Genomic DNA, 14700 nt, shown 5'->3' on the forward strand with positions numbered 1-14700 from the left:
ATGTTTTTCTTTCACTTTCACTTTGTGAGCTACTTTTGCAGGATAGAGAATTCTAGGTCAGCTGTTTTCTTCTTTTTTAGGCCCTTTGAAGATGACATTTCACTGTTAAGTGGCGTCTATCATTTCATTCAGCCTTATTATTGTGTCGGTGAAGTTAACTCTATCTTTTTTGCTCCACTTCATTCTCTCTTATAGTTTCCAGTTAGCCATATTTCAAGTCTATGTGTTGACTTATTTTCTTACAATTCTCTTCTTTCTTAACCTGCCCAAACCTGGTTTCTTTTCACTCTGCTGTATTTACCCTTGCGTGTTAGTCTGTTTTGTGTTGTTACAAAGGAATACCTGAAGGTTGGGTGTGGCAGCTCACACCTATAATCCTAGGACTTTGGAGCGGGAGGATCATTTGAGGCCAGTAGTTCAGGACCAGCCTTGGCAACATAGCAAGACCCCCCATGTCTACAAAAAATAAATAAAAATTAGCCAGGTTTGGAGGCACATGCCTGTAGCCCCAGCTACTTGGGAGACTGAGGCAGGAGGATCACTTGAGCCCAGGAGTTCATGGCTGCAGTGGGCTATGTTCGTGCCACTGCACTGCAGCCTGGGTGACAGAACAAGACCTTTTCTTAAATAAATAAATGAAGGAAGGAATAAAGGAATACCTAAGGCTGGGTAATTTATACAAGATTTATTTGGTGCACGGTTCTGCAGGCTGATCAGTAAGTATTGCACTAGCATCTGCTTCTCAGGAAGCTTTCAGTCTTGGCAGAAGGCAAAGGGGAAGCAGGTGTGCCACATGGCAAGAGAGGGAGCAAGAGAGTCAGGGGAGGTGCCACACTCTGAACTCACTCATTACACAGGAACACACCAAGCCATTCATGAGGAATCTGTCCCTGTGACCCAAACACGTCCCACTAGGGATCACATTTCAGCATGAGATTTGAGATTTGGAGGGGTCAGATATACAAACTGTATCACCTTGTTACCAAATCAAATTATTATTATTATTACTATTATTGACAGGATCTCACTTTGTGATGCAGGCTGGAGTGCACTGGCACAATCACAGCTCACTGCAACTTTGACCTGCCCGGCTCAGGTGATCCTCCCACCTCAGCCTCCCAGGTAGCTGGGACTACAGTGCACACCACCAACATCCAGCTAATTTTTGTATATTTTGGTAGAGATGAGGTTTCTCGGCACATTGCCCAGGCTGGTCTTGAACTCCTGGGCTCAATCAGTCCACCTGCTTCAGCCTCCCTAAGTGCTGAAAATATAGGCATGAGCCACTGTGCGCAGCCTAAATTATTATTTCTAAGTTTTTAAGTTGTCATTCTCACTCAGTTTTTCTAATACCCTTCTTTCAGTTTTGTGCTTGCGGGTTTCTTTATCTTTCTCAAAATTTACTATTTGCTTTTCTTGGTATTCTTCACTTCAGAGATTTCATACTTTATTCTCATGGGTCCATTGTGTGCTGATGATTTTGCAGGCATCTAATAAAAGACTGTCTTCAGGCTTCTCTGTAAATTGCCAGAAGCTTACATTTGTAGTTGTGAATGAATTTTAAGGCTTACTTTGTCGTCCCAAAGGGGTCTTGGTATTCTGTGGAAAAGAATGTCTTCCATTCGCTGAACTACTTCATGCTTGTTTTCTGTCTATAGCATCCAAAAACGCCTCTGAATGTGTGCTCTCACTAGCTTACATTCTATGTATCAAGCTTCCAGCAGACTCTTTCGTCTTGATGTCTTGTTATAACTTCTGAATTTATCATGAAAAACCCAGTCGTTCTCTCCAGTAACTTTGTCAATCTTATCCTAGCCACACACTTGACGTTCCCTGTCAGTGGTACCCCCAATCTCTTGGTCACCAAGGTTAATGTGTTTTTTTAATTCCTGCATCTCTATTGCCTCTGTACCCAAAAGTTATTGTATCCTTTTTAAGACATCCTTCGATGTTTTTGTGATTTCAACTCCCTCCCCATTCTTATTACCATCCCTCTTACCTCAAAATTCATCCATATAATCTGGATAGTTAGATTATATGGTTTGGAATGACATTTGAAAAATATTAAGAACTTAAAATATTTTTATGTTAGGAAAATATCTTTAAATCGTTATAGGTACAACTAGGTGTTAGAAATATAATGTACTGTGCAAAGCATTTCCCATTATAACTCTGATACAAATGTTCTCAACAGGCAATGAACACCAGGGAAAGTGGCAAAGCTTCATCCAGTCTAGGTCTTCAGGATTTTGATTTGCTCCGGGTAATAGGAAGAGGAAGTTATGCCAAAGTACTGTTGGTTCGATTAAAAAAAACAGATCGTATTTATGCAATGAAAGTTGTGAAAAAAGAGCTTGTTAATGATGATGAGGTAAGCACTGCATATTTTATTGCTTCTAAACTGCTTGAGAATACTATTCTTTTTTTTTTTTTTTTTTTTGAGTTGGAGTTTCGCTCTTGTCACCCAGCCTGGAGTGCTAGTGGTGCAATCTTGGCTCACTGCAACCTCTGCCTCCCAGGTTCAAGCGATTCTCCTGCCTCAGCCTCCCAAGTAGCTGGGATTACAGGCATGCACCACTATGCCCAGCTAATTTTTGTATTTAGTAGAGATGGGGTTTCACCATGTTGGCCAGGCTGCTCTTGAACTCCTAACCTCAAGTGATCCACCCGCCTCAGCCTCCCAAAGTTGCTGGGAATATAGGCGTGAGCCACCGCACCCAGCCAAGAGTACTATTTTAAAGAAAACCTCTATGTTTGTGCTTTATTATCTCATTCTGCTTTTCTAAATATGTGCTAAGTAAATGAAATATATTATTTCGGTTTACTTTTCTTATAGATGGTATAAGATATTTAAAGTAATTTGATTATTATTAGATGTTTTTAAAAAAACAAAAATCAAACCACATTATTATCAGGAGAAATACTTGAGCTTTGTAAAAGTTTTCTAGACAGTTTTATAATACTGAAAGATTGACTAGTGTTATTTTTCTCTTTGTGTGTAAATTTTCGTTTCATGATTATCAATGGTTTTGATATTTAGCCTAGTTAACCATTGCATTTGTGACCATTGAATTGCTCAGAGCAAATTTATCATTAATTGTGATATCAGTTTGACATAGATTTCTTACATGTTTCAAAATAGGATATTGATTGGGTGCAGACAGAGAAGCATGTGTTTGAGCAGGCATCCAATCATCCTTTCCTTGTTGGGCTGCATTCTTGCTTTCAGACAGAAAGCAGGTAAGATTGAAAGATAGTAGAATGATTACTGGGCTTCATATTTTTGGTCATATTACACAGTTAGAACCTTTCTGCCCTAATTCATGAAGTAGATATCATGGAGGATGCAACAGTGTTAGGCTTATAACTTCCTGCTAATAATACTGCCATCAGTGATATCAGTTTGATATTAGATCAGCATTAGGAAATGACCTACTTTAGGCAGAACAGGAAATAGCCGTGTCGTAATTATGGCAGTGGAAATCCAGCCTTTTAAATATCCCCAGTATTCTAGTTTTATGACTTAAAATTTTCTAGAATTTAACAAGGAGGAAAAATACCTTGACAGTTGAAAATGACTTATTTAGCAAATGCTAAAATTAGGATGGTAATGAGTGGCTCTGGATTGCAAGTGGTACTACTTTAGAATAGAAGTAGTAGGTTACAAAATTATTATGCTGGTTTCCTCTTTCGTATCTTCCGTACCCTAGATACCCTTTGTTCCCACCAAAATTTTGGCGTCTTTTTAAAGGCTAAATAGTAGAGAATGCTCTCTGTTGTGATGGTTTCTGAAAATGCAAAGTTACACTACCTTATTTTGGATCTTGATTTCATGGGTTCTCTCCTGTGTTTTAGATTGTTCTTTGTTATAGAGTATGTAAATGGAGGAGACCTAATGTTTCATATGCAGCGACAAAGAAAACTTCCTGAAGAACATGCCAGGTGAGTTTTTGTTTACTGTTTGTGTTGTTTTCTTTTTGGGGCCATGTGGCTTATGTGCAGTGGTTGGAAACAGTAGATAAATAATTTATTTTGATACTAGTTAATTATTTATAAGTCATGCAGAGGCTGAGCTAAAAGTTAATTTACATTATATATATGTAAAACAATTATATATTCTTTTACATTTATACACATACGTGTACATACACATGCACACAGTGCTTCCTAAGCAATTGAAAAGTGTAAACAGTATTAAAAGGGAAACCTTTAGTCTACTAAAACCAATCCTTTTCAAATATTATGTCTATTTAGCATCAGCCATTTAAATAATTGAGACTAATAAACACTTATTAGTCTTTTCAGGTTTGTAGTGGTCTCTCAGAGAGTTCTTCACGATAAGAGTGCTATTCATACATACTTGAGAGTAATTAAACGATCCCTCTGGCTGGACACAGTGGCTCACACCTCTAATCCCAGCACTTTGGGCGGCTGAGGCGGGCGGATCACCTGAGGTCAGGAGTTTGAGACCAGCCTGGCCAACATGGTGAAACCCTGTCTCTACTAAAAATACAAAAATTAGCTGGTCGTGGTGGCGGGTGCCTGTAATCCCAGCTACTCAGGAGGCTGAGGCAGGAGAATTGTCTGAACCCGGAAGGCGGAGGTTGCAGTGAGCCCAGATCGCACCACTGCATTCCAGCCTGGCCAACAGAGCAAGACTCTGTCTCAAAAAAAAAAAAAAAAAAAAAGATCCCTCTTAAACTAGTATATACTTCTGACTGTTCTTCCTGTGATTTATTGTTCTTTGGCTTTTTTTCCCTCTAATCCCATAATTATTGATGAATAAAAGAATATCGAATAGGCCAGGCACAGTGGCTCATGCCTGTAATCCCAGCACTTTGGGAGGCCGAGGCGGGTGAATCATGAGGTCAAGAGATTGAGACCATCCTGGCCAACATGGTGAAACCCCATCTCTACTAAAAATATAAAAATTAGCTGGGCGTGGTGGCGGGCGCCTGTGGTCCCAACTACTTGGGAGGCTGAATTAGGAGAATCGCTTGAGCCCGGGAGGCGGAGGTTGCAGTGAGCTGAGATTGCGCCACTGCACTCCAGCCTGGGTGAAAGAGCGAGACTCCGTCTCAAAAAAAAAAAAAAAAAAAAGTATTGAATATTAATTTTGTGCCCTTAATTTGATATTAATATACAAGACTGTAAATTGTTTGTGTGTTGGATGGAGGAGATAGGTGGGAAGGGATCATGGCCTTGAGTAAAAAGTTTAATCCATCAGTACCATGTTTTGTTTCTTATTCATAATCAGCAGTAATTCTCACCCTTTCCTACTTCACAAGAGTAATGCCAAAATGAAGCATGTGAGTTTGTATATGTATATTATTATCATGCAGGGAATAAATATTAGAAATTTCATTTAAATTAAAAACTTGTAGAAAATTTGCTACTTCATTATTGCTTGTCAAAAATTTCATAAGAAGGTGTAAATTGTACTTGTCTAATCTTGAGGCCAACCTGGGTTTTTTGTTTATTTGGGTTTTTTTGTTGTTGTTTTGGTGTTCATTTATGTTCATTGTGTATTTATGCCTTATCAAATGGTCACCCTTCATAGAGCCACAGATGATATTTTGAATTGTGAACATAGCCAATATTTGTTCCTTGTTTGTTCAGTTGAATGTGGGAAAGCTAGTCTGGTTTTTACTATATTAATGTGCCAGTTTTGGTTTTATACCATCTTTGCTTTTGTAAGAACTAAAGCCCAGGACAAGGGCTTAAGTTCCCAAATCACGGAATTAAGTAGCTAGGAGGTGTATGTTATGTACCTCCACACATGATCATGATAATGTGCCACCAAAGCAGCCATACATCAGCTCAGGCATTCCATTTTCATTATTCAGGCCAAAAGTTCTGGGTTGTCACCAGTGAGTTGGTAGCAGTTTTTTTAAGTTCTTCATTTAATATTAAATTTTACAGTTGTTTATAGTTGTAGAATATTTTCATTTAATTCCTTTTCTAAAACCTTCATGAGGATTTTATAGTATTGAGTAGTCAGCTTGTAGTATTCTTTCTATTCTCGACCCCATTAGTGGTTCTTAGCCTTCTCGGAGGATCACGGGTCCCTTAGAGAAGTGATGAAAGCTTTGAGGACTCTGTAGATACTGTGCATGTACATACAGGCATACACCTTTGTCCCCAGTTGTAGAAGTATGGACTGCCTGAAGTTCACCCAAGGACCCAGATTAAGAACCCCTGTTTGAGACTATCAAATTAATAGCTTTATGAAAAATGTGAGTTTAAGTTAGACAGGAACTTTTACAATTGTGTCTTGGGCTCAGATGTTTTAAAGTGGTACTTCAGTTCATTTTTTAAATTTGTTCCTAAAATCACTGGGAGAAAAAAATATGTTTTAATGTGAATTTTTGTGTTTCCAGTTGTAAATGTAGGACTTAAATATGGTTGAATCAAATGACTTATTTTTTATGTTATTTTAGATTTTACTCTGCAGAAATCAGTCTAGCATTAAATTATCTTCATGAGCGAGGGATAATTTATAGAGATTTGAAACTGGACAATGTATTACTGGACTCTGAAGGCCACATTAAACTCACTGACTACGGCATGTGTAAGGTGAGGAAAATTTTCTAGTTATTTTAAAAGGTCTTCAGCAGCTAGTAGTCTTTGTAAAATAACTTCATGTTTAAAGGTGAGGAAATGATTACTAATTTTGCTAATTTACTTAAGCTTTGTGGAATTCTAGCACAACGACAAATGTACTTTTTTTTCTAGCCATTTGCAAAATTTGTATCTTCTGTGTTATGTGTACTACAATAAGAGCTAACTTCTTTTTATTATACATAACTTTTTATCTTGAAAGTTGAAATACAATTGAAGAAAATTTGGAAATAAAAATTGTCTGCAATTCCACTACTTAACCATTTGCATATGACCTTCCAATTTTTGCCATTTAGTAGTGAATCTTATATAATGCATTCAGGATTTTCCTCAGAAGTCAAACATTTTTTATATTTAAATTTTAAACATCTGACATAAAGCATAATAGGATAAAACAAGAATTTCAGTTACTCCCAGAATATGTCTTCTTTATTTCTTTTTTTTTTTTTTTGGAGGCGGGGTCTTGCTCTGTCGCCCAGGCTGGAGTGCAGTGGCGCAATCTCGGCTCAGTGCCAGCTCTGCCTCCCGGGTTGACACCATTCTCCTGCCTCAGCCTCCTGAGTAGCTGGGACTACAGGCGCCTGCCACCATGCCCAGCTAAGTTTTTGTATTTTTAGAAGAGACGGGGTTTCACCATGTTAGCCAGGATGATCTCAATCTCCTGACCTCGTAATGCGCCTGCCTCGGCCTCCCAAAGTGCTGGGATTACAGGCGTGAGCCATCGCGCCTGGCCTATTTCTTGATGTTTTATTCTTTTTATAACAGTGTTCCATTTTAAATGTCTGGTATTTTCCCACTAAATGTGTAAGGAACTATTCCTTGTTAAGGTAACTGGTACAAAATTATCCTCACATAGTAATACAACAACCAGTATGTAAATGTGTGAATTGCATTCCCTGTTCACCTGTGGTAAGTGCCTCCAGAGCTTGGAGATTATCTAAATGCTAATAACATGGCATATGACAACCTAGTTGTATTGAAGATTTAACTTTATTATCTGTTCAGCATGCATTAAAGAATAAAATCTTCACTTAAACTATGTTTGCTTTTATGTACAGAATTCAACCGTACTTTTCACATGATACTTATTAATTAATTATTATTAATTTTTTTTTGGAGACAGAGTCTCGCTCTGTCATCCAGGCTGGAGTGCAATGGCACAATCTTGGCTCACTGCAACCTCCGCCTCCTGGATTCAAGCCATTCTCCAGCCTCAGCCTTCCAAGTAGCTGAGATTAAGGTGCGCCCCAACCATCCCTGGCTAATTTTAATTTTTTTTTTTTTTTTTTTTTTTTTTAATTTTTGAGACAGAGTTTTGCTCTTATTGCCCAGGCTGGAGTACAATGGCACAATCTCGGCTCACTGCAACCTCCACCTCCCAGGTTCGAGCAATTCTCCTGCCTCAGCCTCCCGAGTAGCTGGGATTACAGGCACCTGCCACCATGCCCGGCTAATTTTTTTGTATTTTTAGTAGAGATGGGGTTTCACCATGTTGGCCAGGCTGGTCGCGAACTCCTGACCTCAGGTGATCCACCCGCCTCAGCCTCCCAAAGTGCTGGGATTACAGATGTGAGCCACCATGCCCGGCCCTTACGTATTTTTATTATACAAGTTTTCAATCATAAACAATTAGAAAGCTTAGCGAGTGGAACCCCTGTGTACCTATCACTTATATTTGTGGTACCTTTTTGATCTCTGTGTCATTTTTTTTCCTAAGGGATTTTTTTCTCATTTCAGAAAAAAGTGACAGTGATAGAGGAGTCTTATCCCCAAGAATACATGAAACTGAACAAAAAACATGGAGAGTATTACCCTTTATACGAAGTGCACAAATTAAAACAATGAGGCTTTTTTTTTTTTTTTTTTTGCCTGTGAGATACGGGTTTTAAAGTTAGAATAGCCTGTATGTACAAGAGTTTAAAGAAATGGGCATATGTCACTGGTGTGTATATAAATTGTTACAAACCTTTTGAGAAGCAGTTTGATGGGGGAATTATCAGGAATCCTAAAGATGGCCATGTTCTTTGATCCAGTAATTCTGCCTCTTGGATATTCCGAGTAAATATTTTGGTTTATGAGGAGAGATTTCTGACCAAAACTTTTATTGTAGTTTATGATCAATATTATAAAGTCATTTAAGAAGATCTTTATTTTTATTTTATTTTTACTTTTTTTTTTTTTAAATAGAGACGAGGTCTCGCTGTGTTGCCCAGGCTCGTCTCAAACCCAAGAGTTCATACTGTTAGCATTTAGATAATCTCCAGGCTCTGGAGGCACTTTCCTCAGGTGAATGGGGAATGCAGTTCATACAGTTACATATTTGTCATGTTACTATGTGAGGATAATTTTGTTCCAGTTATCTTAACAAGGAAAGCAAGCCACCACGCCCAACTGAAGATATTTGTAAAAAATGCATAACACATGATGGCTCAGACCTGTAATCCCAGCAATTTGGGAGGCCGAGGCAGGCAGATTGCTGGAGCTCAGAAGTTCGACACCAGCCTGGGCAACATGGCAAAACTCCATCTCTACAAAAAATAGGAAAATTACACTGGCTTGGTTGTGCTTGTAGTCCCAGCTACTTGGGAGGCTGAGATGGGATCACTTGAGCCTGGGGCTGTAGTGAGCTGTAATCGCACCACTGCACTCCAGTCTGGGTGACAGAGTGAGATCCTGTCTAAAATATATATATATATATATATAGAGAGAGAGAGAGAGTAATAAATATATATATGTATACATAATGCTTATAACAGATGAAGTCTTAACATATAGAGTTGTCTGATTCTTTCATGTATCATTCTGTTATGTAGCATCACATGTTGATTCTGTTTACTTTTCAGCATTTTTCAAGTTGTTATTTTAAAATGTTATGTTAAATGTGGTTACCAATTGCATTACAGTACACTAATGCATTTTAATAACATTTTTAAATGTTATTTTTAAATAACACCTTTAATGGAATCACTGCATTGTTTAAACAATCAAAATGGGCAGGGTGTGGTGGCTCACACCTGTAATCCCAGCACTTTGGGAGGCCTGGCAGGCAGAAAACTTGAGGTCAGGAGTTTGAGACCAGCCTGGCCAACATAGTAAAATCTTGTCTCTACTAAAAACACCAAAAGATTAGCTGAGCATGGTGGCACACCTGTGGTCCCAGCTACTCAGGAGACTAAGGCAGGAGAATTGCTTGAACCTGGAGGCAGAGGTTGCAGTGAGTGGAGATTGAGCCACTGCACTCCAGTCTGGGTGACAAAGTGAGACTCTGTCTCAAAAAAAAAAAAAAAAGAAAATCACAAAAATGAATTAAGACTTTTCTCTTGGCCCGATGCGGTGGCTCACACCTGTAATCCCAGCATTTTGGGAGGCCGAGGCGGGTGGATCGCAGGTCAGGAGATTGAGACCATCCTGGCTAACATGGTGAAACCCCGTCTCTACTAAAAATACAAAAAAATTAGCCAGGTGTGGTGGCGGACGCCTGTAGTCCCAGCTACTCGGGAGGCTGAGGCAGGAGAATGGTGAGAACCCGGGAGGCGGAGCTTGCAGTGAGCCGAGATCGCGCCACTGCACTCCAGCCTGGGCGACAGAGTGAGACTACGTCTCAAAAAAAAAAAAAAAAAGACTTTTCTCTTTTTGTCTTTCTTAGTCTTTTGTTACTCTTACTGGAAAATAATATTGGCTTCTTATACATTTTCATTTCTTACAGGGATCCTCAATCAAGTTAGTCCAGGTCTTTCATAAATCTGAGATCTTTATTGAGTAGGTCTTTAAATCAAATGTCCTCCTACCTCCCTTTCTGCCTTTCCTCCTTCTCCAAGAGCTACCTAGGGCGGGTGCAGTGGCTCACGCCTATAATTCCAGCACTTTGGGAGGCCAAGGCGGGCGGATTACTTGAGGTCAGGAGTTTGAGACCAGCCTGGCCAACATGGTGAAAACCCATCTCTGCTAAAACCACAAAAACTAGCCAGGTGTGGTGGCGAGTGCCTGTAATCCCAGCTACTTGGGAGGCTGAGGCAGAAGAATCTCTTGAACCTGGGGTGGGGTGGAGATTGCAGTGAGCTAAGATCACACCACTGCACTGCACTCCAGACTGGGCAACAGAGCGAGACTCCGCCTCAAAATATATACATATAAAATAAAATAAAAAATAAAGCTTATGAGAAATTAACCCTCCAAAAGTTTGAATGCTCTTTTATGACTTAGAGTCAATATTTAACTTACCTGAAGCTTGACTTCATGCAAGTGTTGGATGAATTTCTTTATAAAGATTGCAGAGGATAGTGATGAAAACTTGAATTAGTATCTTTAGAGTTATGTTTGAAATATTTTATGAACATTGATTTTATTAAGTGGCAGCCTTTCGTGGTTTTATGAACTGATGTGCCTTTAAGTGTTTTTTTCATCAACAGAGGAATTCTAATAATATCTGTTATGCTGCAGAAAACTTAGCAAATGGACCTACATTCCGACATTCAGTCAACAAGTGAATGATTAAGCATAGCTGTTACAAGTTAACAGACTACATCTCTTACCTCTGACTATTGTACTGAAAGTACATGTCATTTTTCATGAGAATGTATTGCCGTTGCCAATAATAGAAAACAATAAAAACCATATTCATATTTCTAAAAATAGCATATAATATCCCTTTTAGAAATCATTTTAAAATTCTTGGAGTCACAATATATTACTAAATATTCTAGATGTTTATAGCAGTGTTATATATAACAGGGTGAAATTTGAAGAAAAATATGTTCACCATGCCCAGAATGTCTCTGGAGGGCCACATAATAGTGGTTGCCTCTAGGGAGCTGGAACTGGGTGAGTCAGGGACAAGAATGGAAGGAAGGGCCGGGCACAGTGCTCACGCCTGTAATCCCAGCACTTTGGGAGGCTAAGGTGGGTGGATCACCTGAGGTCAGGAGTTTGAGACCAACCTGGCCAACATGGCAAAACCCCATCTCTACTAAAAAAAAAGCCAGAGGCTCGGCACAGTGGCTCACTCCTGTAATCCCAGCACTTTGGGAGGCCGAGGCGGGTGGATCACTTGAGGTCAGGAGTTCGAGACCAACCTGAACAACATGGTGAAACCCCGTCACTACTAAAAATAAAAAATTAGGTGGGCGTGGTGGTGCATATCTGTAATCCCAGCTACTTGGGAGGCTGAGGCAGGAGAATCGCTTGAACCTGGGAGGCAGAGGTTGCAGTGAGCCGAGATCACACCATTGCACTCCAGCCTGGGTAACAAGAGCGAAACTCCATCTTAAAAGAAGAAAAAAAAGCCAGGTGTGGTTGCATGCACCTGTAATCCCAGCTACTTGGGAGGCTGAGGCGTGAGAATCACTTGAACCCGGGAGACAGAGGTTGCAGTGAGCCAAGATCACGCCACTGAACTCCAGCCTGGATGACAGAGCGAAACTCGGTCTCAAAAAAAAAAAAAAAAAGGAAGGCTTGATTTTTATACTGCCCCTCTTTTTTGGTTTAGAATTTTGTACCGTATAATCTATAGGAAAGTGGTTAAGTTCTAGGTACATATGTTCTGTTGAATTTCATATAGTTGTTAATATTAGAAAGTCTTCAGTTGTGTAGGAAATGCTTATAAAGTTTTAAAACATGCTTAATTATGTATGATTCAGTTGTCTTTAGACTTTTTTATTGTTGATTTTTTTTTTATTTGCCTTGTGGCCAGAGAATGGTTTGAATATTAGTTCATTGGAGTACATTGAGATTTCCTTTATGACCTAATATATGGCCAGTAGCCCATGTATACTTAAAAGGATATATAATCTTTACATGCAGGGAGTCTCTCTCTCTAATGTCTCTCTTCCTTCTCCCTCACTCCACACACACATATAGACATACATATATTCTACATATATATGTATTTTGTATATATATGTATATATTTTAACTCTAGCTTTTTTCCAAATCTTTCTCTGCCTACTGATTTTTAGTATGTGTGATCTATCATTTTCTAATATAGATTATTCTCATATTAACTTCTCCTATTATGATTGGAGATTGTGAAATTCTCCTAATAATTTTGTCCTTTTTTACTCTTTGTATTTTGAGGCCATGTTGTTGAGTGTATGCAAGTGTATATTTGTTACAATTTCTTGGTGATTGTCCCATTAATTATTGGGTGGTTCCTTTACTCTGCCTGTTAGTGTGTTTTGCCTTATTTTTTTCCATCCTATAGCTATTAAAATACAGGCCTGGCGTGGTGGCTTATGCCTGTAATGCCAGCACTTTGGGAGGCCGAGGTGGGCGGATCATCTGGTCAGGAGTTTGAGACCAGCCTGACCAACATGGAGAAACCCCATTTTCTACTAAAAATACAAAATTAGTTGGGTGTGGTGGCACACGCCTATAATCTCAGCTACTCTGGAGGCTGAGGCAGGAGAATTGCTTGAACCCGGGAGGCGGAGGTTGCAGTGAGTTGACATTGTGCCATTGCACTCCAGCCTGGGCAACAAAGTGAAACTCTGTCTCCAAAAAAAAAAAAAAAGGTGTTCTTAGGAAAAATAAACAGAAGGAAAATATTGTAGTCTTATCAATGGTTGTATTAGGAGGTGAGATTTAAAGTGCTTCTTTTCTTCATGAAATATGCCTTATTCTACTAATATTAAAATTTTGGTATTAAATTTTAACTTGTATGTAAATTATTTTAAATTCAAGTCGTACCTTAATTGAATCAACTCTAGCAACATCTAATGAGGACAGGTTTTCTTCAAGCTATTTAGTGGTGATCTGTGATTTTAATAATAAAGGCATTTGCCAGGCATGATGGCTCATGCCTGTAATCCCAGCACTTTCGGAGGCCGAGACAGGTGGATCACTTGAGGCCAGGAGATCGAGACCAGCCTGGCCAACATGGTGAAACCCTGTCTCTACTAAAAATACAAAAATTAGCTGGGTGTGTTGGTGCATGCCTGTAATTCCAACTACTCAGGAGGCTGAGACACAAGAATTGCTTGAACCCAGGAGGTGGAGGTTGCAGTGAGCTGAGATCGTGAGATCGTGCCACTGCATGCCAGCCTGGGCGACAGAGCAAGACCCTGTCAAAAATAATAATAATAATAAAGGCAGTTGTTCTAGTGATGTTAAGTGAGCTTAATGTATCACTGCAGATGCTGAACTTATATGATAGGTGAAATAGAAAGGGTGAATTTAAAACAGAATTTTTTATCTCATTCTTTCTTTCTGTTCTTTTTAATAAAAGGAAGGATTACGGCCAGGAGATACAACCAGCACTTTCTGTGGTACTCCTAATTACATTGCTCCTGAAATTTTAAGAGGAGAAGATTATGGTAATAAATAAATTGGTGGTATTATTTTAGCTATTGCTAGATGGGTGGTAAAATGTGGTACCAATTGCATTACAGTACACTAATGCATTTTGACATGATCTTATTAATATAAGGATTCTTGATCCTGTTAAAAACTACATGGAGAGTCCCAGACTTTGAAATCAGAGACAGTGGGACCTTGGCAGTATTTGGGGGTACCAAGCTGAATAATATTTTATTAGTGACAAACACTGAACAGTAGCAGGCACTATTCTAAGCAGTTTACATATATTAACTAAGTTAATCCTCTTAACCGTGTGAGGTAAGTACTATTAATTCTCCTTTTACAGTTGAAGAAACTGACATACAGAAAGTTTAAATAACTCGCCTAAGGTCAAGGATTCAGAACAGCACCCATGTGACTCCAGAGTCATGAACCCCTGGAAAATTTTTCAGATTTCCTGGGATATTTGCCCCAGGAATCTGAAAGATGATGGAAAGATTAACTGTATCTCAGGCACCCGAAGATACACTTATCTTGAGAAAACATTTGACTTTTTGGGTTTTGGCCCTCTGCCTTCAGCAGATATAAAGGACAATGTGGTACTTGTGAGAGCTGCTCAAAGTCTGAATCCACTGTCCTTCACTGGTCTTTATCAGCTAGCAAAAGATCAAGTTTAAGACCAAGGAGGCAGGAGAATGGCGTGAACCCGGGAGGCGGAGCTTGCAGTGAACCGAGATTGTGCCACTGCACTCCAGCCTGGGCGACAGAGTGAGACTCTGTCTCAAA

The 14700-nt window shown here is 39.3% G+C and overlaps 1 protein-coding gene across 1 annotated transcript in view; it reads left to right on the forward strand.

Annotated features, from left to right (window-relative positions):
- PRKCI (protein kinase C iota) overlaps nucleotides 1–14700 on the forward strand; it is an 85399-nt gene that overhangs the window by 57394 nt on the left and 13305 nt on the right. The window contains exons 9-13 of the mRNA XM_031009716.3: nucleotides 2195–2371; nucleotides 3143–3240; nucleotides 3856–3942; nucleotides 6441–6576; nucleotides 13844–13931. Coding sequence (XP_030865576.1) covers nucleotides 2195–2371; nucleotides 3143–3240; nucleotides 3856–3942; nucleotides 6441–6576; nucleotides 13844–13931 — 586 coding nt within the window. The remainder of the gene's footprint in view (nucleotides 1–2194; nucleotides 2372–3142; nucleotides 3241–3855; nucleotides 3943–6440; nucleotides 6577–13843; nucleotides 13932–14700) is intronic.

Source organism: Gorilla gorilla, chromosome 2, assembly GCF_029281585.2.
Source record: "Gorilla gorilla gorilla isolate KB3781 chromosome 2, NHGRI_mGorGor1-v2.1_pri, whole genome shotgun sequence".
NCBI classification, from domain to species: Eukaryota; Metazoa; Chordata; class Mammalia; order Primates; family Hominidae; genus Gorilla; species Gorilla gorilla.